Source organism: Colletotrichum jinshuiense, chromosome 10, assembly GCF_051148585.1.
Source record: "Colletotrichum jinshuiense chromosome 10, complete sequence".
Taxonomy (NCBI): Eukaryota; Fungi; Ascomycota; class Sordariomycetes; order Glomerellales; family Glomerellaceae; genus Colletotrichum; species Colletotrichum jinshuiense.
In genome coordinates this window covers 460,495-480,216 of record NC_139303.1, presented here as the reverse complement: position 1 = coordinate 480,216, position 19,722 = coordinate 460,495, and the positions used below count along the sequence as shown (strand labels likewise).

Below are 19,722 nucleotides of genomic sequence, written 5' to 3'. Positions count from 1 at the left end.
AAGCCCTAGATAGCTTTCTGGTGATTTATTTCTGAGTATGCTTGAAAATTCCGAGATTTGTCCGTTGGTGAGAATTTTTCAACGTGCACAACCGAAATCAAAGAAATCACAATTGGTGAGTTGTTAATGTGCCCTCAGCAGAACACCAGATCATATTCAATGCCGTGCCCTTTAACTCAAATACAGAATGCAAAGTTATTTTTCTCAATCACGTGCATCGTCCAAACACAGGTTTTAAGAAGAAAGGTAATCCAAACAACGTACAGTTTGGGATCGACAGAAAGATCTAGCTTGACATTAGCCAGGTTTTGTCGTAGATATATGTATGGTATTCTCCCATTTAGAATATTTTCTTGCATGAAAGTTATTGGTAGCATTCTCAAACATGCTGTGCTCGATCGTTCTGCATCGGCCACCTGGATGCTTTTAGCTCCCTTGGGTTGAGGGAACGAGGAAAGTTCCTTCCACTTCCACAATGTCGTCATCATTCAGTCTCTGCACTTCTATAATTGATCGTGGAGGGTGTCTGTTTGGATCTTTGCCCCAAAGCTCCGTTTGTGCCTGATTGCACAGTGGTCTGTAACGATACATGTCCGTAGTGTAGACAACTAAACGTACTGCCGAGAAGCGATCCGTGCCAGCAAGCTCAGCTAGCTGAATCATGTTGGCATAGGCCTGACGGATTCGATCAATTCCTACAGGAGCAAGCGTGTCATTTGAAGGGTAAATGCCTCGCATGCCTGCCACACCACTCACTTGTCAGTTGCGAAGGCGGGATCCTGAGACACAGAACTCAACTGTACCAGCAATATAGACAGTGTTGCCTGCCTTTGACATCAGGCTCCATGGTCCAGTGGGTGTGAAAAGTATGGAAGGGTTGTAGATCTCGACACCCGCAGGGGAAGTATAATTTGGTTCCAGAAGACTACTAAGCGAACTGGCCGTGCAGACCATTGAAAGAATACCAAGGAGCTTCATGATGGCTCAGGTGGGTCCACCAACAAACAGATGAGAGAGTTTGACGTATGGTTTATGAGTCGTACACGTTGATGGAGTATTTATATACTTGCTGAAATTTTCTCATGCAGCAAATGACATCATGCCAAGCCGACCGAACCAGCTTGGCATACATACCATTTCTTATCTCTGCTTTAACCATTGCTCTGAAATACTGGCTCAAAACTTCAATGTTGTGGAAACCAACTTCAGAACTAGGAGGGCAACCTCGCAGTTCATGAGAAGGCTAGCCGAGTATTCTCTTCATAATATTATTTCCCGCGGGCATTAGATCGGTATTGTCAAACAAATTTAAGTCCATATCATTTTCAACCAACGCTAACGGTAAGACACGGCGTTGGAGCATGTCGGCCTGAGCATGAAGTCGGGGCTCAAGATGTTGCTGACAACAACGCTCAAGGTTCAGTCAGATCAGCTCGGGCGATGTCAATGTTATCGGCACTGATAGGATTGTCACGCAGGCTAGGGAGTTGGTTTTTTAAAGAAAGTACTTCATAAATGCTGCCGAGAGCCGCTAGTAGGGGCCACCGGGCAAAGCGATACTCAAATAGGTATGGTCAGCAGCTAGGGCCATAACCATATCGATATCAGCTGGGAGACCAGGGAAATGGAGGTGGACGAGCATAGACTGGAGAGATACTGTGGACAAAGCTATCATCTATCCCTGCCTGGTACATGAAGAACGTCTTCGGAGCCTGGGATATCAATGGCCATAAATTCAGCTTCCAGTCAGGCACACCAGGGAGTTGGACAGGCAAATGAAGTTTTCCAAAACTCGCCAAGCCACCCTGTTCTATCAATCGGCAATACCGAGCATGAACCATCATTGAATCTGAGTAATTATCTACCATCATTCACGACATGATAATTGACCACATTAGCTAAGTAAGGACAAACTCTCACAAAATTTGCGAATATATTTATTCAAATTGCTTGCTCAAGATTTGTATCGTCTCACCATGATGTGCATCAAAATGTAAACAACCACTCCGAACCCCAACATGCCAGAGATAACACCAAATCCTACTAGATACTTGGGTGCGTCGTCTGTGGGGAAAAGGTATGCTCCGTAAATCTGTGCCAGGTTTCCGAGGGCGTTCATCAACGCCAAAGCAATGGCGCGTACTTCGGCGTCCATGCTGCCAAATGTGGAACTGGCGAAGGATAGGGACATGGCGTTCGAGGCCCAGAGACCGGCTGCCATCAGAACGAGCAATACATAGCGGGCGGTGAAGTTGTATACGACGCAGACGATGATTGATGTTACCATGCTGAATGTGAGCCATGCGGCTATGATCAAGCCGCGGTGATCGGGGATTTTGTCGCCGTAGTATCCAGTAATAGCTGTGCAGACAAAAGCAAAGGCGTATATAGGAACCTATCAATTTAGGTATTAGACAACCGTGTGTGGTTTAGGTGATTTGTCCAAAGAATACATACCGTCATGTACTGTGCTTGGACAGTCGATTTAAACCCGAGTCCGTGGACGAGTGTGGGGTAGAAATAAGAAAGGGTCGAAGAGCCGACGATGACCTGCGAAGGCGCCGTTAGTTTTCGTCATCTTACCATTGGGTCCTCTCTTGGTAGCCTTACCATGTAGCCAAATACAAACCCCCATGTCCTCCAGTCTCGAAGAGCACGCATGAATGACTGTCTCTTCCCAAGCTTCTCATCCTCCCCGCGGACAGTGACGTTATCTTCTTGTAGCCTGGCAACAGCGATTGCCCGTTCTCGTTCCGATAGTCGCATTGATGTAGCAGGGAAGTCCAACAAGATGAAGGATGAGATGCCCGCCCAGCCAACTGTAGCAACGCCTTCCACAATGAACAACCACCTCCATCCTCGAATCCCGTGTGCTCCCTCGAGGCCGCTGGTGATGGCACCTGCAAGCAACCCTCCGAAGGCGCCTGACAGAATGGCCGCCGACATGAAGATTGCAAAGCGTCTCGACTGTTCGGCTCGCCGGTACCACGAAGATATGATCAGGAGTATACCAGGGGCAAAGCCAGACTCCATGATACCGACGAATACTCGGAGAATTACTAGGTGATGGTAGTCCTTAACAACGGCCATGATGCAGGTTAAAACGCCCCAGACAGCCATAATGAAGGGGAGGTAGAGGGATGGGCGGGTTCGGACGAGGATCATGTTGGACGGTGGTTCGAAGAGGACGTAACCAACTGAAGAAAGGTTAGCTGCCTGGTCACCCGCACTTGAACAATCTGATAAGAATAGATCATTTATAAAAAATGATGAAAGAGGGAACAAGAATGCTTACTAAAGAAAACAATGAGAACGATGCTGTACTGCGAGGATGACAGGTTGATGTCATCGGCCATGCCTGCTATCTTTGCATTTCCGATGCTACCGCGGAGGAAACAAATATTAGCAAGAATCTTGAGAGAATTGTTTTGTTTAACGTACTTCGTTCTGTCCATGTAGGATAAAAGATACATCAACCAGATTGTCTAGAAATGTGTTGTCAGGATGTCATTCATAAGAGGTAATGGCATTTGAAGGAGAGAAGCTGTGTAGTACTTACCGGCATCAAAAACAGATCGATCTTCTTGACAAGCTTCTTCTCCTCTTCCTCAGTCCATGTAATACTCTGGCCGGAGAGCTCAATGTGCTCGGTAGGCTGACTGCCTAACTCAGTCCGGTCCTTGCCTTCCATGCTAGGCGAGGATGACGACCTTCCGGTAGTCATGGTTCAGTTCGGGTTGACTATTTGCCAAACTACAATCAATATGTATTGGTTGCTATAACCAATAAAACTTGCCAAGCTCTGAAGGAGTACTCCGAAATTGGCAGTGATTTAAAAATGCGATTGTCAGTTACTTATAGACCATAGCATTGAATGCGGCCTGGGGAGATTTGTTGAGTCGGGGTAGAAAGCACAACAGGCAGTATACCTACTGTCCCCGTAAATCTGGGAACTTTGTTGCACCAGTCCGAGTCGGTCGGGCTATGGAAGGCAGGCTAGGCTACCCAGCCCCCCGCAATAGCATTCATAACCCCGTGGAGGAGGTGCAAACTACCGGTACTGGAATTTGATACCCCGGATTTTGGGGTAAGCAAGGATGAAGCTAGGTTGAGTCTGGCTAGGATGATGTGGGCCCCTCAACGAGGAAACCGAACTAAAAGGCAGGATAATGGAGGCTGCTAATGAGGACCTCGGTACGAGAGCTGCCCTCGATGCGAGGCATTCGCCGCTATTTTGTGGGACTGGTTTGCGGCTATCCGTATTTTTGGTCTGGTTCCCCTCAGTGGCAAGCCTGAATTCTACGAATCGCCATGTACGAAGAAGATGGCCTACAATTCCATCTCCCCGTGCCGGTGTTCATCTTGCCAAGCTCACTTCCTCTACCAAAACCATCTCGCCACAAGCAGGGTTATTTCAATTCATCTCTTAATCTTGATTAATCAGCGGAGTAAAAGCCACGACCACAATGGTTTGCTTAAGCGTATATTATTGTGCCAGATTCCCGGAACCATCACACCTTTCCAGAATCTCCATTAAGCCTACCAGTCCATCCACGGCCCATTCCTGCACCTTCAAACCGCATGAATATTTTACAACAAAAAACTCCTTTACCTAGCCAAGATGTCTCCCAGCGCAACGTCAGATATCACAGCCCAAACTGGCAACGCCAACGGCCTTGTTGCACCAACAACAAACCCTGTCGATGTCGTCTCCAGCTCAAATACCCCTGAATTCCTCAGCACACAGCCTGGACCCGACCATGACTGGAAGATCTCGTTGAGAAACAAGGTGATCGCTATTACAGGTGCCAACAGAGGCATCGGTCTTGGCATTGCCGAGGTATGCCTCGCCAATGACGCCGCAATCATCTACTCTCTTGATCTCTTTGAACCCGGTGAAGAGTTCCGGGCAGTTCAGAAAGCAAACCCCAAGCGTATCCACTACCTTCACTGCGACGTTACTTCCGAGGAGAGCGTCACAAACGCCATTGATGCCATCGTGGCCAAGGAAGGTGCCATCCACGGTCTCGTCGCCAACGCCGGTATGACGAAGCACGACTCTGCCCTGAACTTTGGCAGGGCACAGCTTGAGCAACTCTTTAATCTCAACGTATTTGGTGCCTACTTCTGTGCGACAACCGTAGCGAAGCGGTTTATCGAGCTCGGAATCAAGGGCTCCATCGTCTTCACCGCGTCCATGACCTCGTACAGGCCCAACCGCGCCGCGCCGTCTGCACCATACGGAGCCACAAAGGGTGCGGTGAGAAACATGACGCACACACTCGCTATGGAGTGGGCGAAACACGGCATCCGCGTCAACTCCATTTCGCCCGGCTTCGTCAAGACAGCTATGACATATTTCGTCGACCAGGCGCCGGATTGGAACCTCAAGATGCAGTACTACGGGGGCATGCCCAGGTTGGCTGACCCTAAGGAACTCGGCGGCGCGTATGTGTACTTGTTGTCGGATGGTGCGTCGTACACGACGGGAATCGACATACCAGTTGCAGGAGTTGTAGGCGCTTGGTAAAGGCAATGTGTACCTATATACAGGGGGTAGCATGCACGTAGATTCCAAACCAGGTATTGGTACACGCCGCCATCTACAATAATTGATATTGCACAAACCTAGCATAGCAGCGGGTACGTGATCTTTGGTTTTAAGATTATTCTTTTGGTCCCGTTGACTCGTTCTTTTCAAGAACCCTCCTCCCAAAGTGTGTGAAGATCCTGCGTCAGTTCTTTCGCCGGGAACTTGCTGGCAGCGAGCGATCTCTCCAATATGGGAATAATCTCCTTTTGCTTCTGTTTGTCTTGGGCGCATTGTCCAACTGCAGCCATGTTACCATTTTCATTCAATCCCTGTACTTGCGCAAGCGCTACTCACCGGCAAAAACCGCTTGCACATTCACAAATGCCATTGCAAAATCAGTAGTCTTACATGCGTTTGCAATGCCACAAACTGTATGGAGACTTTCATTGAGAGACTTTTGTCGTTTTCGATATGTGTTGAGGCCACCAGTTGTTGGTTGGGCCAGGAGTACGACGGCTTTGGCGAAGTGGAACATTTGCATAGCACCTGCATGGCTGGGGGGATGGATCCATATTGGATGGAAAATCTGCCTATGAGCTGCCTCCAAGGTCACAGTAGAGGTCGAACCTTGGCCAGTATGATGAGTGGATGGCGAGGAGAAAGCGAGGGGGCTTGCCCCGGGTGAAGCGACTGGGGCAGGGGCCGCGGAGATAGGGGAAAATGAGGTTGGTAGCGCTTGGCGCCATTCCTCGAGAGACCGAAGCAGCCGGCTCCCATGGTCCATCCGTTGCTGCAAGTTTCGCATGGGCGACGTTAGATCGTGCGAGGCGTACTCGACACATTTTGCAGCAATGAACAGTATCCTAGTCAGGAGCTCATCTGAACTGAGGTCTTGGATTCTCTTCCGAGGCTGGAAAATGGTCAGCGTTCGGCGGCCAGACCTGAACGCCGCCCAGATATCCTGTCGAAGCCATGCCCACCACACTGCTCTTCTCAGCCCATCAGTGGATTCGCCGTTGTTGTTTTGGGAACGCTGTATCCAAAAGGCACCTCTAAGGTGACGCTCCCAGTCACCATTGGTCGAAGAACCGTTGGCATCAAACATCTCATAGGTGCTAATCATAACTGCTGTTGCTAAGATCTCATGAGAGTCGGCATAGGATGGGTAAAGCAGGGTGTGAGAAAGATACTGCAGGGTTTCGTAATAGAACTGTGTGGCCATGCGTGCTGGCTCGAGGTTTGCTTGCCCTCCCTGGTAGCCCGTATCCGGCGACGGGGTGTTTCTTGGACCTACGTCATCAATATCATTGGACCCGAGGGACATATGTCTAGCTGCGACTGCCAAAATGGACTTGAGCAAGCCCATATTGCGTACGGCAAGGTGGGGGACGGCATTAGAGAAGTGCCGTTCTGGATCGAAGAGATCAAGAATGGGACCCACCACCTCAACATAGTAGCGAAAGTAGACCAAGTCGCCCTCTGACAGCTCGATATTGCTGGTGGTATTCCAGGGCTGGATTACTGGAGCAGCATCGTCATGACCAAGCAGTGATGACTGCCCCGTGTCTCCATCGTGGGGCGACTCGGGAATAGGGCTTTGTCTCCGAGATAGGGTGGCCTCGTCAAAGGCCCACCTGGGCTCACCATTGGAAAGGTTGTTCAGTCTTTGGATGTTGTTGATAGCATCCTGAGCGAGTAGATCGTACCACTCGAAGGGCGATATGTTGAGCAGGGATGTTTGGCTGAGCGCCAAGGGCGAAAAGCCAAGATCTGCTTCGGAAACGCTGGGTTGGAAACCTTCCTCAGTCTCCAAAGAAACACTTGGCTCAGCCGGCCTGAAGGAAGATACAAAGGCTGCGGCGAACTCGGCCGGACGAGTGGGCGTTGAGGTATCCTCGGCCCCCGGGGATGCGACAGCGCCGCTGTCTGGCCTCTCCACCGCGGGAGTTGCTGAGAAGGATTCAACTTGGAGCTCATGGTCCGCATTCAACACAATAGACTCTGAGGTATCAAGGGTTTCAGATGTCCCCTCGGCAGCTGATGGTTGCGAAAATTGGCAATCCCGGTCTGATTTGCAACACTGGGCACATTTTGGTCTTCCTTCATCGCACTTGATGCGTCTTCTCCTGCAGGTCAGGCTGCATTCACCAGCAACAGTCAGCGTAACTGGACCGGCAAAGAAACCAAAATATCTTAGATACAAGTACGAGGTATCATGTACTTACCAGCCGGTTGATGTTCGCAGGCCCCGCGCTCGGGATGGCCTGATGCGTCTTGGTGGGAGGTCAGTGCCCAAAGCAGCTACCGACGACGCAGTGGATCTCCGTCTCCTGCTTGACGAGGTATCCATCATTCAATCTCGCGTCGAGGAGATGCGTCCTTCAGAATAGGTAGTGAACGTAGAATAGAAGGGGCAAGGGCTGTTTGGTTGAATGATTCACTAGCCTGTTGGTCAGGGACGTCTTCGTCTCGAGGCATTGTCGTGCTTAAATAATATCAGTGGAGCGACGTTTGACATCAAGACTCCACCAGGTCTGTCCATTCCCCGCATTGCCCGCCGGCAAACTAGGCAGGGCTATCGGACTATGGGGAGGCTTGCAGCTAAGGATGCTGAATTCTTTGGGGTGTCGCTTGGCAATTGGTGCGGGGGAACGGATGGAGTTGAAAAAAGTGCAGAGCAATTCGAACCCATTCCGGGGCTAATCATTTCGCGCATTATTTCCCCGCATCCTCCACCAAGTCCATTCGTTCCGGTCCACATTTGTGTCCTCGATGCGAGGCCATCCTCGTAACTGGTCGACCCCTGATCATCTTCCTCCAGTTCGCGTCGAGTTTTCCTCATCTCTCTGGGAACCAAAAGGCGGGGAAAATGATTACCAGCTCGCAGATGACGGGTTCACGACCATTACTAGCCAAGCTATCTAGCTCTAACCTTGTCGCAATGGGCGATCTGGCGTCGCGTCAGAGGTCAACCCAAGACAGACGACGCGGCACATGTCGTAACAACCACGCGACGGTGCAGCTAAGATGCAATATATTCATCTGATAACAAGCTGCGGGTATAAGTGCAGGCCGCTCTGCTGCAACGAAATGATCTTGTAGCTTAAGATGAGCCATTGAGCCCCTTTCACTCCCAAACATTAACCCTCAATATCAACACTATGGCGCCATCGTTGGAGCTCTACGAGAAAGCAACTGAAGGCTTACCCGTCAAACCGGTAGTCAGTAACGTCCATGGTGTTTCCCCGGCTGTTGCGGATTTGAAGTTGGAGAGCTCGGATAAGCATGATAGAGTACTGAAAGTATTCCGAGCCTTCATTGCAGACCTCTGTCAGCAATTCAATGGAGGACATCCCGGGTAAGTCATTCTGCAGTTATCAATAGGTTCAGAGACGATAACTGACATGCTCTACAAAGTTCTGCAATGGGTATGGCCGCGATTGGCATCGCCCTGTACAAGTATGTCATGAAGTACTCTCCATCAAATTGCGACTATTTCAACCGAGATCGCTTCGTTCTCTCCAACGGTATGCACGAACCTAGCTATGGGATGGTCTTTAAATAAATTTCCAGCTAACGATTTCAAAGGCCATGCCTGCCTTTGGCAGTATCTCTTCATGCATCTTGTTGGTGTCAAGAGCATGACAGTGGACCAACTCAAATCCTATCACTCTGAGAAGACCGACTCACTTTGCCCCGGTCACCCGGAGATCGAGAATGAAGGCGTCGAAGTCACTACAGGACCGCTTGGGCAAGGTGTTGCTAACGCCGTCGGCCTGGCGATGGCTACGAAGAACCTTGCTGCTACCTATAACAAGCCTGGTCTCGAAGTTGTGAACAACATGACCTGGTGCATGATTGGCGATGCTTGTCTCCAAGAAGGTGTTGGTCTCGAAGCAGTGTCATTGGCTGGGCATTGGAAGTTGAACAACCTTTGCATTATCTATGACAACAACTCCATCACCTGTGATGGAACGGCCGATGTCGCAAACACGGAAGATATTAACGCGAAAATGAGAGCGACAGGTTGGAACGTTCTTGAAGTCCTGGACGGAAACTCCAATGTGGCTGGTATGTTTCTACATAACGCGCCTGTGAAAGATTCGCAATATTACGATGCTGACTTTTGTGGCTGTAGCTATTTCCAACGCCCTCCTTGTTGCAAGAAGCAGTGATCGCCCTACCTTTATCAACATCCACACCACAATTGGCTTTGGCTCGGCAAAAGCCGGAGACGCAAAGACTCACGGCGCGGCCCTGGGTGCTAGCGACGTCGCAAACATCAAAAATGCATTTGGTCTAAACCCTGATGCGCATTTCGAAATTCCCAACGACGTTTATGACTTCTTTAGTGACGCGACAGATCGTGGACGCACTTACGAGGCTGCTTGGGCTGCTACGATTCAGAAGTACAAAAAGCAGTACCCCGAACTTGCCGCTGAATTCAACCTTCGCGTGGAGGGCAAAATGCCGGATGACTGGACAAAATATATTCCGGACAAAGATCAGTTGCCAACGGCACCTACAGCGACTCGTAAGTCGGCTGGTATTGTCGGTAATCCTTTGGGAGAAAGGATGAGAAACTTCCTTGTCGGCACTGCCGACCTTACGCCGTCGTGCAATGTAGCTTACAACCATAAGGTTGACTTCCAATCTGTGAGTATACTATTGAAATTTAAAATGGGATAGATAGGCTGACCAAGATGACAGCCCGAGCTCCGGACCGCTTGCAACCTTGACGGCGACTATAGCGGTCGATATATCCACTACGGCATTCGCGAACATGCCATGTGCGCCATCTCGAACGGCTTGGCCGCTTTCCGAAAGGGCACTTTTCTTCCCATCACCAGCTCCTTCTTCATGTTCTACTTATACGCGGCGCCCGCTGTTCGCATGGCCGCGTTGCAAGGTCTTCAGCAGATTCACATCGCAACCCATGATAGCATCGGCACGGGAGAAGATGGCCCCACACATCAACCAATTGCACTCCCAGCCTTGTACCGGGCCATGCCCAACCTTCTCTACATACGGCCCTGTGACTCGGAGGAAGTTGCTGGTGCTTTTACCACAGCTATCAAATCGACTGAAACCCCGACCATTATTTCACTTTCGCGTCAGAACCTCACACAATTCCCGCAATACTCATCGCGTGATGGCGTTGCAAAGGGGGCATATGTCTTTGTTGAGGTTGAGGATTTTGATGTCACTTTGATTGGTGTTGGTTCCGAAATGGGCTTCGCCATGGAGACCAAGGACATCCTCGAGAAGGAGTACGGAATCAAGGCGCGAGTCATATCATTCCCTTGCCAACGTCTGTTTGAGCAGCAGCCACGCGAGTACAAGCAGTCGGTGCTGAAGACGCGGGCTGGGAAGCCGACGGTTGTGATCGAGGCGTATGCTGCCAATGGTTGGGAGCGATACGCTGATGCATCCTTCTCCATGCGCCGTTTCGGTAAGAGCTTGCCCTCTAAAGCTGCGTACGACTACTTTGGATTCCGTCCCGTGAGGATGGCACCCAGAATCAAGGAACTTGTTGAGGAGGTGCGCAAAAATGGGATTTCTGTATTGCGAGGGGACTTTAGGGACCTAAACGGCCCTTTGGGAGTAGGATTTGAGCATTAGATCCTACGTCAAAGCTGTCATACCCTGCATAAATTTCTACAGTATCGAACGAAATTAGCGGCATGAAGCTTTACTAATATTGCAGGACAACAAAGAATGATAAATCAGGACATTCAAAGAAAAGTATTTTATATCTTGAATCACTTGACATGATGTTATCTATGTTGTTATCTATGCCTTTATCTATCTGACCTTTAACAACTGTCCATTAACAATCATGGATGTTTAGATACGACATGTGCTTGTATTATATCAGATGTTTACTGCTTAATATAGCTGCAAGTAGATCAGTAAGGCTGAAAGACCTTTGCCAAGATCGCGACAGTCCAACAAAGACGCAACTCAAGTATTCAGACTGTGCCGCCTCTTTAACAGAGGTTTCATTAGTTTAAAGATGGAACTCTAATCTAATAAGGCTCTGATAAGTGTCAGCAGCCATCCTTGACATGATCTAGCAAGCCATTTGGCAGTGCAAGCTGGGCGTTGCCGAATTTTGAGAATGTGTTACAAGTTACTCAAGCTAAAGCAGTGAGTTGGAACCGGCGTCTCTGATCTCTTGTCCTATACAACGCACAAATGAGAAGTTCTATGGAGCTTATATTCCTCAGGCAACAGTTTAGAATAGGCCTAACAGCAGATCAATTCCTGATTGCCGTATATCGTCATCCTCAATGTAATTGGCCACATTTGCATCGAAAACGAAATTCTGCGCCGCGGCCTTGGTATACAGTGGCCAGTTCGTACCGTTGACTAGATTGGCCCAGATTAGTCTCTGCGAACTCATAATCGTTGATAGAAAGTGCGTACCGCTTCCTCCAATGTTCGGATCGCCGGTGGCAACGAAACTCGCCCATGCTGTTGCCATGGTTGATGCCAGGTCTTGGTATGACTGGGGCTTGCCGAGTAATGGCCAAACGTCGTAGTCATCACGAGCGCCGTCGTCGAAGACAAAGAAGATTTCTTTTGCGTGCGTGGCGCCGATGTAGCGGGGCACTCCACTGACAATGACGTTCCAACGGTATTTGTAAAGCCTGGGGGTTGATCATTTCAGTATATGGTCATGAACTCTTAGGTTGAATCAGTTGAAATAGTACTCACGGCACACTGTTAGCTGCCCATATTTGAGCCGTGAATCGAGTGGGGGCGATGATATTAGAATCTCCAGCAAGAGTGACGGATCTCTTATACTGATATCCCAATTCTGCCCCAAGGTCATTCGGGTATGTGGCCAGGGCCTGGTCAGATGCATTCTGAGGGTACAGATCAAAAAGCTGCTGTGCGACTGTGTCATTAGCACCGAGCGAGTAGAGATAGTCAAGGAACTGGTTGTCAGTATCGATCTTGGTTGTCGGGTAAAATGTCGCGTTGTCAAAATTGTTGCCTGGAACAAAGGCAGCGCCTTCATCTGTGTTGTGACCGATGATGTATGGGACCTTCACAAAGTTACCAAGGGCCAGCTGGATTCCTGGGGCATTGGCAACAAAATCGCCGTCAAGCACTGTACAATGTCAGCTTGCCAGGCTGAAAGCAAAGTTCATAGGCATTTACCTGGGCCATAGCTAGCACCTGATGTTGCGGTTGAGTTCACTAAGTCGTTGAGAATCTCGATTGGGGCATTTCTCAAACAGTCAAGAGTACTCGTCGCATTATCACAGCCTGTACCGACTGTGAGGTTGGTGTAGACTTCATCCCACGTTTCTACAGGAAGGACTTTGGCCGGTCAGCTGCCTGTTACAAGATGAGAATATTAAAGCGGTGCCTACACGGTGAGAATGGTGAGAAACCGGCCGGTGCCCCCGACTGGGAAATTGCGCCCCTGAACAGACCATCGTCACGGCCATTGTAGGCCAAGAGCTGAGCACCGACAGAGCCCGCGCCGCTAACAGAGATATCAGACAACTGAACCCAGAGGATAGATGATCAAGGTGAAAGATAACATACGCACTGTTGCCAAAGATTGTGACTTTGGCAGGATCTCCTCCAAAAGCAGCAATATTTTCTGCATATCAAGTCAGCGAAATAGAATCGAAAAAACTCTTCTTTGTATAAATACCTTGCACCCAATGGAGCGCCAATCTCTGGTCTCTGAAACCCAGGTTTGCAGCACCAGCAGCCACAATCTCAGATCCCCCTAGAAAACCAAAGGCAGAAATGCGATAGTTAAAGCTGACAGCAATGATAGGGACGCCTGCCGTGACAGAATCCCTGATGATGTATGAAAAGTTTAATCGAGGGTCGGCACTACCACCCTGGAAATACCCACCGCCGTATATATATACGGCGACTGGGAGCAGTTGATTGGTGTAGTTGGATGGACGGACAACGTTGAGAGTCAGACAATCCTCAGATAAATTGTATCCAAGTGCAGACACTCTGTTGGCGTCATTCTACCAAGACGTTAAAATCGGAACTACTGGGAACTGTCACTAAGGTGGTCTCACCCCGTAGCCATAGCATATGCTTCCGAATTTAGTTGCGTCCCTTGAACCAGCCCAGGATGAATTCAATGAAGCGGGCGGGGAGAATCGGAGGGGTCCTTGAACTGGAGGCTGCGCAAATGGCATTCCAAGAAAGTAATCTTGGTTGAACGAAGACAAGTAATTACCAGTATATGTGCCATTGAGGACCGTAACCTTCGGTGCCTCGTGCGATAGGCTACCTGGAAGGCTGCTGACCAGGAGCAGAGCTACGAGGTGGTGAAGTGACGAGAAACTAAGCATGGCGAGAGAAGTTGTAGAATCAAGAGCAAAACTAGCCAGATGGTTCAAGGTCTCACTGCTGCATTTTATCCTCCGAATTGGCGGGTAACAAAGAAAGCGCTCTTCTAACTCTAATGCTCAAAGATGCCTGCCACGTTTACAGGCAAGTTGACTCATGACTCTACACCAGTTGCTTGTTCACAAGCTAATCCGGTAATAGACGTGACCACAGCCACGTCATCTTCGTGACAATCCAGGGAGGGTATACAAGGAATAACACGAGGAACAGGGCGGCCGCGGAAGAAACCCACTGTATTCGTGATTACCATCTATCTTCTTACACGGGTACATGCGGGATCGGGCCGACCCAACGAACATGTTCGCTATTATTTCCGGTCTACTACCGATGGGACCCTTGCAAGGTCTTCTCAAAGCCACCGACGTTGCAGCGCAGGAAGTTGCAAAGTTTCATGCACCCTCATTAACCAGCACAAATGTTTCCATATCAATCCTCATTACTCTAAACCCGGCCGTGTCCTTGGTGGTGCACTGGTTGTCTTTTAACGCCTTGTCTTCATTGGGATCGGTTGCTGCGACTGTTTAGAGTTGACTGGCTGATATTGTTACGCATCATTACTTTTGACTGGGACATTGACCTGACGCTGTTGGCCATTCTCTTCCGCGATCAAGTTAGCAACTGCGGCAATGGCGGCTTGATGACAGAGTCTGGAGTATGATGACTAAGTTTTTGATTGGCAATGAATATAAATTGATTTATTTCAGTGGAGACGCAAGGGTCACAAAATAGACTTTCCCTTTGACTGCCTTCGCCCGCACACTCAGTTCCGTAGACACTCGACCAACTCGTAAACCGCAAACTGGAGATCTACTAGACTTTTTATAGAAGGCGGTCAGCAGACTGGCCAATCCTCCGCTTCTATTCATCTCAACCGCAGCTTTCCTTAACAGACCATCCTTGATTCTGCCAGAAACCTATCCCTTATTCAGCGAACGCGTTGCCTCATGCCGTTAGCTGTTTGGTAGCGGTTTACGAGTTAGTCGAATGTCACGGTAAGGATATTCCATGCGGGTACCGGTACCTAATATCTATACTCCGTACATCAAGAGTGGGGGAAATGGCGATATAGGATTTTTTGCATCATAGGGCCGTAATAGGCGACGGTGACTAGTTGGACGGGGACAGGAGCCATGGTTTTGGAATGTTCGGGTGTCATGTTGTCATTCCGACGAGAGAATGCACCGGACTTCAGCCAACACATATCTTTATCAAGGTAATATGAATATTGCCTTAAATCCATGAAATCTGCCACTGAAAAATTACAGATTGGGCCATTGTTGTGACTTAGATGCCGAACTCCTCTGGCGAGACTTCCTTCGCTCTTCGCCTTCTAGACACCTCAACCAGGAACCCCAACTTCAAGGTCGTCTCAACTGACCCAATGCGGGCATACCCACTGCGATATGTTCGCTCAATTGCGCCCCAAGGGGTTTTCCTGAGGGTGTATGTCGGCCCCGTTATCGGTAAGGACTTTGATGATGGCCTTACGTCGCTGCCGTGAGGCCCATGTCAGTGCTGTCGATCCGTCCTTGGTCCGAGTGTGTACATCTGCCCCATTCTCGATGAGAAGCTGAACTATACCCTTACGTCCCTGTCGCGATGCCCACATCAGCGCCGTCAATCCGTCATTGGTCTGAGTGTGTATATCTGCCCCTTTATCGATGAGGAGATGTGTCACGGTCTTGTGTCCCTCCTGTGAGGCCAAGACCAGCGCCGTCGATCCATCCTTATCCCGAGTGTGGGTGTCCGCCCCCTCATCTAGAAGAAGCTGTACAATGGCCTCATGTCCTCCCCGTGAAGCCCAGAGCAGTGCTGTCAATCCATCCTTATCCTGAGTGTGTATATCCGCCCCCTTATCAATAAGAAGCTGTATAATGGTCTCATGTCCTCCTCGTGCAGCCCAGAGCAGTGGCGTCGACCCATCCTTAGTTTTAGTGTTTATATCTGCCCCCTTATTGACGAGCAGCTGTACAGCAGTCCTATGTCCACCATATAAGGCCCAGAGCAGTGCTGTCCATCCATCCTTATCCTGAGTGTTTATTTCTGCGCCCTCTTTGATAAGAAGCTGCATAGTAGCCTCATGTCCTCCCCGGGCGGCCCATAGCAATGCCGTCGATCCGTTATTATCCTGAGTGTATATATCCGCCCCCATATCGATTAGAAGCTGTGCTGTGACCTCCTGACCCCGCTGTGAGGCTCTCAGAAGTGGTGTGTGGCCATCTCTATCCCTTTCATCGATGTCTGCCCCTTCCTGAACTAGAATCTTCATGATACTCTGTCTACCCTCTTGAGCAGTCCAAGACAAAGGCGTTCGTCCTTTGTGTCCTTTAAATCCCAGCCCTCGCTTCAAACCTTCCATAATATCGACACCATTATAGATAATTGAAGATAAACCCAAAAGTGCCGCCACCGCACCTTTATGGCCGTTGGCTAAAGAGGCAAAGATTGGATAATCGTACGTCTCCTGGGGACAGTATAGAGCGCTCTCTTTTTTCATCCGCGTGCGAATGAGGTTTTCCAGACCTTTGTCTGCCAGGACATAAAGAGGACTTGTATGCGTGCTATATCTCAGCATGCGGTGTCGCTCGCGGAAATTGATGACGCTGACACCAGCTGAAGAAAAGAATTGAGACATGAAGTCGTCTTGTGGAACCACAAGCGCAGCATCATTAGCATGGTAGAGGACCTGCTGGCTGGCATACTCTAGAAATGAGTATTTTTCGGTTATAGCGTCTCGTTCCTCTTCATCTCCGGACTTGTCAACAAGCGCCTGGACTTCTGGGAGAAACAGATATGTCGCACAGCAGCGTCTGAGCCTCTCGTGGCTAGAGCCCTCCCAATCGAATCCAAGCTCAGGCCACATCTCCTGGAGGCCCTTTTCCTTTACCAAGAAATCCGGTACTGATTGGTGGATGAATTGCACCCTGGGATCCGTAGATTTAGTAACTTCTGCAAGACCTTTCGAGGAACTCGTCACTAGTCTGACGGCATCTATGTATGTGTCCTCCGGTAGGTCGGGATCAACCAGATCCTGCTCCAACAAGCCCGCCCACAGAGCATGTCGGAACTCTGCTGGTCTCAAGGGCCGCTTTGCGCAAAGCACCCAGAGAACGCAGAGCAGCAACGATTCCGGTCTTTCTTGGTCGCGTGCCAGCATACTCTTGAAGAGGTCGCTCAACTTTGCTGGAATTTCCGAGATTCTCCTCCTCAGAGCTAGGGCACCGTGACTGTTCTCTTTATTCAGAATCTCCACAACTAGCACGATCCACATGAAAATTCCATCAGCCTTGTCCAAAATTTGGGATTGTAACTCTGTGAGAAGCGAGGCGTTTGTGATCCTAAGATGGCTCCTGACATACTGTACCAAGTCGTCAGCGTGCCCTGATTCGTTCTCAAGGGTGAGCAAGATTCCCTCGCGAATGTCGATGTAAGGATATGGCCGGCTCGAAAAACATATTCGGAATTGGATGCCATCATCGGTTGTGCCCTCTGTCAAGTCTTCAAAGAAGTGGACCATGTCCCGGACTTCCTGCTCATCGCATTCATCGAGTGCATCAATGAAGCAGGTGAAATGACGTCGGCCAAGCTTCATTACGGCACTTCGGAGAAGTTCTTTCAAAATATTCAAGTCTGGGCAGTCTTGCTGGCTCCACGGAACGATGTCGGTATCATCGAGGACTGATTGAAGATCCAAAAACGTCTCGAGTAGCTGCAACAGTAGGGAACGGTACATCCCGGCAATCGACCTCTCCAAGTACTCACCCCGTGCATTGAAGAAGAAAGATGCGGTGGCCATGGTTTGTTGGTCGAGTTTGTTGTACCTTTCTTTCGTTTTCAGGAAAACAAACTTCATCATGGTCGACTTTCCAGCGCCCGCCTTGCCTCGGATCCACAAGAAGCCATGGTTTTGGGACTGTGCATCGGGTTCGAGCCACTCCCGGTATGCTGAGTGCTGCAGGAACCAACGACAAGTCCTAGCATGCGCAGCACTAATGCTTGTTTTGCGGTCATCGATTTGGGGGAAGCCAAAGGATTCTAGCAATCGTTCCCGCCGTTCTGAGGCATCATCGTCTGTTCGCAAACCAAGTCAGACTGATGCCGAAAGATAAAAGGAAAGGAAAAAGGTGGGAAGGGGCTGCTTTACTGGCGGTATCAGGCTCGACCGCCTTGCCGAAGCTTGTCGCAGCGTGGCCAGGCTCTCTGACAAAATGCGGGAATGCTTCCACTAGTTCTCTTGCGTATGCAGCTGCGGTTGCAGCGGCATAATCTTGCCATTCCTTGCTTTTGTGGGAATCGGAGTAGTCGCAGATGCCGCGAATCGGCAAGCACTGGAGGTTTTCCATCATGCCGGCTGCCTCCATCTCAAAGCACAGCACCGAAAGACGATGAGCAATGTCATCTCGTGCTTTCGCGTCCTTCATGACTCTGTTACCCGAAGCGATGACTCCATAATGGACCTTGGGTTCCTCAGAGAAGCGCGCTTTTCGTAGTTGCAACTTCTCCAGATCGCAGCTCTCACATGTTGGCATATTGATGGCATGCTCGTAGGACGCTTGGAAAAGGCGGTCAGGGCAATTCGGGCGTGAGAGGTTCGGAAGTCTGGTTTGCAGGAGGTCTGTTATTCGACTGCCAGGATCATGCTGCAAATGCTTCGACCGTAGAGTAGAGACAGCAGAGTTAAGCAAGGACGCAGGAGTCTTTGCGATGGCTGTTTCTTGAAAGCATCCGCCCGCGGTCACCTTGCCCATATCATATTGCATTACCCTGGTGCCAACAACCACGTCGCCCAGGTATAAGTCGGCCTGGCTAGGAGAACCGCCACCGATGCCGACCATCAAGGTTGCGCGAATCTTGGGAAAACTCCGCTTCAAGTTCGTCGCGACGATTGCGGCGTTGATCGTTCCATATTGCCCAGGCAAGCATGCCATGACGATGTTGTGTTGGCCGATGCGTCCTAGCACGTACGTGTTGCTGTCGCTAGCTTGGATGGGAAGCGGTCGGTGTTCCTCGTCCAGCATTGCGCGGGATCTCGCCAATTCCAAGGGAAGCGCGCAGATCCAGGCAATTGTGTAATCGTTGTACACGAAGGAGGAGCATGCATCGTGGCTGATATGATCGCCGCCATTGTGGGCTGTATGCACGATTCTTTGCCGCTTCGGATGGATCGTGTCACGCTCTTCATCTTGGTGTGGTCGTTTTGAACTCATTTCACGGAGTATCATGAGAAATCCAGGTCAGTCAGGCTACGGATGCAGCAGGTGGAAGAGAATAAAGGAAGGGAATGTAAGGCTGGCCGCCAAAGCAGGCGTAGGCTTCAGGATGAGGCAACAGAGCAAATAATAGGATGTGTCAGGTGAGATCCTCAAGTTCCAGAGGGTGGGCCGCCGGGAATAAACGGCCCAAGATTGGTCATATTGTTGAATTACAGGGGTTGCTGGCAGAGTGCACTGATAAGCGGATATCTGTAAAGGTCGCATCATAAGCGTCATGGTAAGCATCCTTGTCTTCTCAAACTTGTGCTCACAAGCCAGTACAAATTCAGATAGTTTGGTCCTATCCTCATTGTAGTCCCACTTGCAAATCTAGCGGCGCTCAAAATATCTTTGGCGGAGCTGAGGGCGAGAGTTACGTCCAGTGTCCTGATGCGACCAGATATACCTGGATGCGAGAAAAAGTGAGTTGAGCTATGAGGATACGGTGAATGCAGAGACATCGACCTGCCGTGATTAACCCATAAACTCTTTTCAGCCACTAAAAAAAAGAATCCTCTCATCTAATTATTTCATCTC

General features: G+C 49.7%; 7 protein-coding genes across 7 annotated transcripts; 2 read left to right on the top strand and 5 right to left on the bottom strand.

Moving 5' to 3' along the window:
- Positions 1-426: 426 nt before the first annotated feature.
- Positions 427-978, bottom strand: EsH8_X_000122 (RidA family protein; the record flags this gene model as incomplete). The annotated part of the gene is made up of 2 exons (XM_083274210.1): positions 427-740; positions 804-978. 2 exons carry the CDS (start codon positions 976-978, stop codon positions 427-429), a joined length of 489 nt encoding a protein of 162 aa, XP_083119602.1.
- A 976-nt stretch (positions 979-1,954) lies between these two features.
- On the bottom strand, positions 1,955-3,724 carry EsH8_X_000121 (major facilitator superfamily domain-containing protein; the record flags this gene model as incomplete). The annotated part of the gene is made up of 6 exons (XM_083274209.1): positions 1,955-2,395; positions 2,458-2,550; positions 2,611-3,197; positions 3,296-3,381; positions 3,442-3,485; positions 3,560-3,724. 6 exons carry the CDS (start codon positions 3,722-3,724, stop codon positions 1,955-1,957), a joined length of 1,416 nt encoding a protein of 471 aa, XP_083119601.1.
- Positions 3,725-4,621: 897 nt separating this feature from the next.
- EsH8_X_000120 (uncharacterized protein) lies at positions 4,622-5,530 on the top strand (the record flags this gene model as incomplete). The annotated part of the gene is made up of 1 exon (XM_083274208.1): positions 4,622-5,530. The coding sequence occupies one exon, from the start codon at positions 4,622-4,624 to the stop codon at positions 5,528-5,530; it is 909 nt and encodes a 302-aa protein (XP_083119600.1).
- Positions 5,531-6,142: 612 nt separating this feature from the next.
- On the bottom strand, positions 6,143-7,180 carry EsH8_X_000119 (uncharacterized protein; the record flags this gene model as incomplete). Its single annotated transcript, XM_083274207.1, has 3 exons — positions 6,143-6,323; positions 6,367-7,046; positions 7,178-7,180. 3 exons carry the CDS (start codon positions 7,178-7,180, stop codon positions 6,143-6,145), a joined length of 864 nt encoding a protein of 287 aa, XP_083119599.1.
- Positions 7,181-8,694: 1,514 nt separating this feature from the next.
- Positions 8,695-11,155, top strand: EsH8_X_000118 (transketolase family protein; the record flags this gene model as incomplete). Its single annotated transcript, XM_083274206.1, has 5 exons — positions 8,695-8,891; positions 8,951-9,060; positions 9,122-9,604; positions 9,672-10,189; positions 10,244-11,155. The coding sequence occupies 5 exons, from the start codon at positions 8,695-8,697 to the stop codon at positions 11,153-11,155; spliced, it is 2,220 nt and encodes a 739-aa protein (XP_083119598.1).
- Positions 11,156-11,771: 616 nt separating this feature from the next.
- EsH8_X_000117 (uncharacterized protein) lies at positions 11,772-13,612 on the bottom strand (the record flags this gene model as incomplete). Its single annotated transcript, XM_083274205.1, has 7 exons — positions 11,772-11,905; positions 11,963-12,186; positions 12,254-12,653; positions 12,704-12,865; positions 12,982-13,034; positions 13,097-13,154; positions 13,597-13,612. The coding sequence occupies 7 exons, from the start codon at positions 13,610-13,612 to the stop codon at positions 11,772-11,774; spliced, it is 1,047 nt and encodes a 348-aa protein (XP_083119597.1).
- Positions 13,613-15,344: 1,732 nt separating this feature from the next.
- On the bottom strand, positions 15,345-19,140 carry EsH8_X_000116 (uncharacterized protein; the record flags this gene model as incomplete). Its single annotated transcript, XM_083274204.1, has 2 exons — positions 15,345-18,004; positions 18,078-19,140. 2 exons carry the CDS (start codon positions 19,138-19,140, stop codon positions 15,345-15,347), a joined length of 3,723 nt encoding a protein of 1,240 aa, XP_083119596.1.
- Between the last annotated feature and the right edge of the window lie 582 nt (positions 19,141-19,722).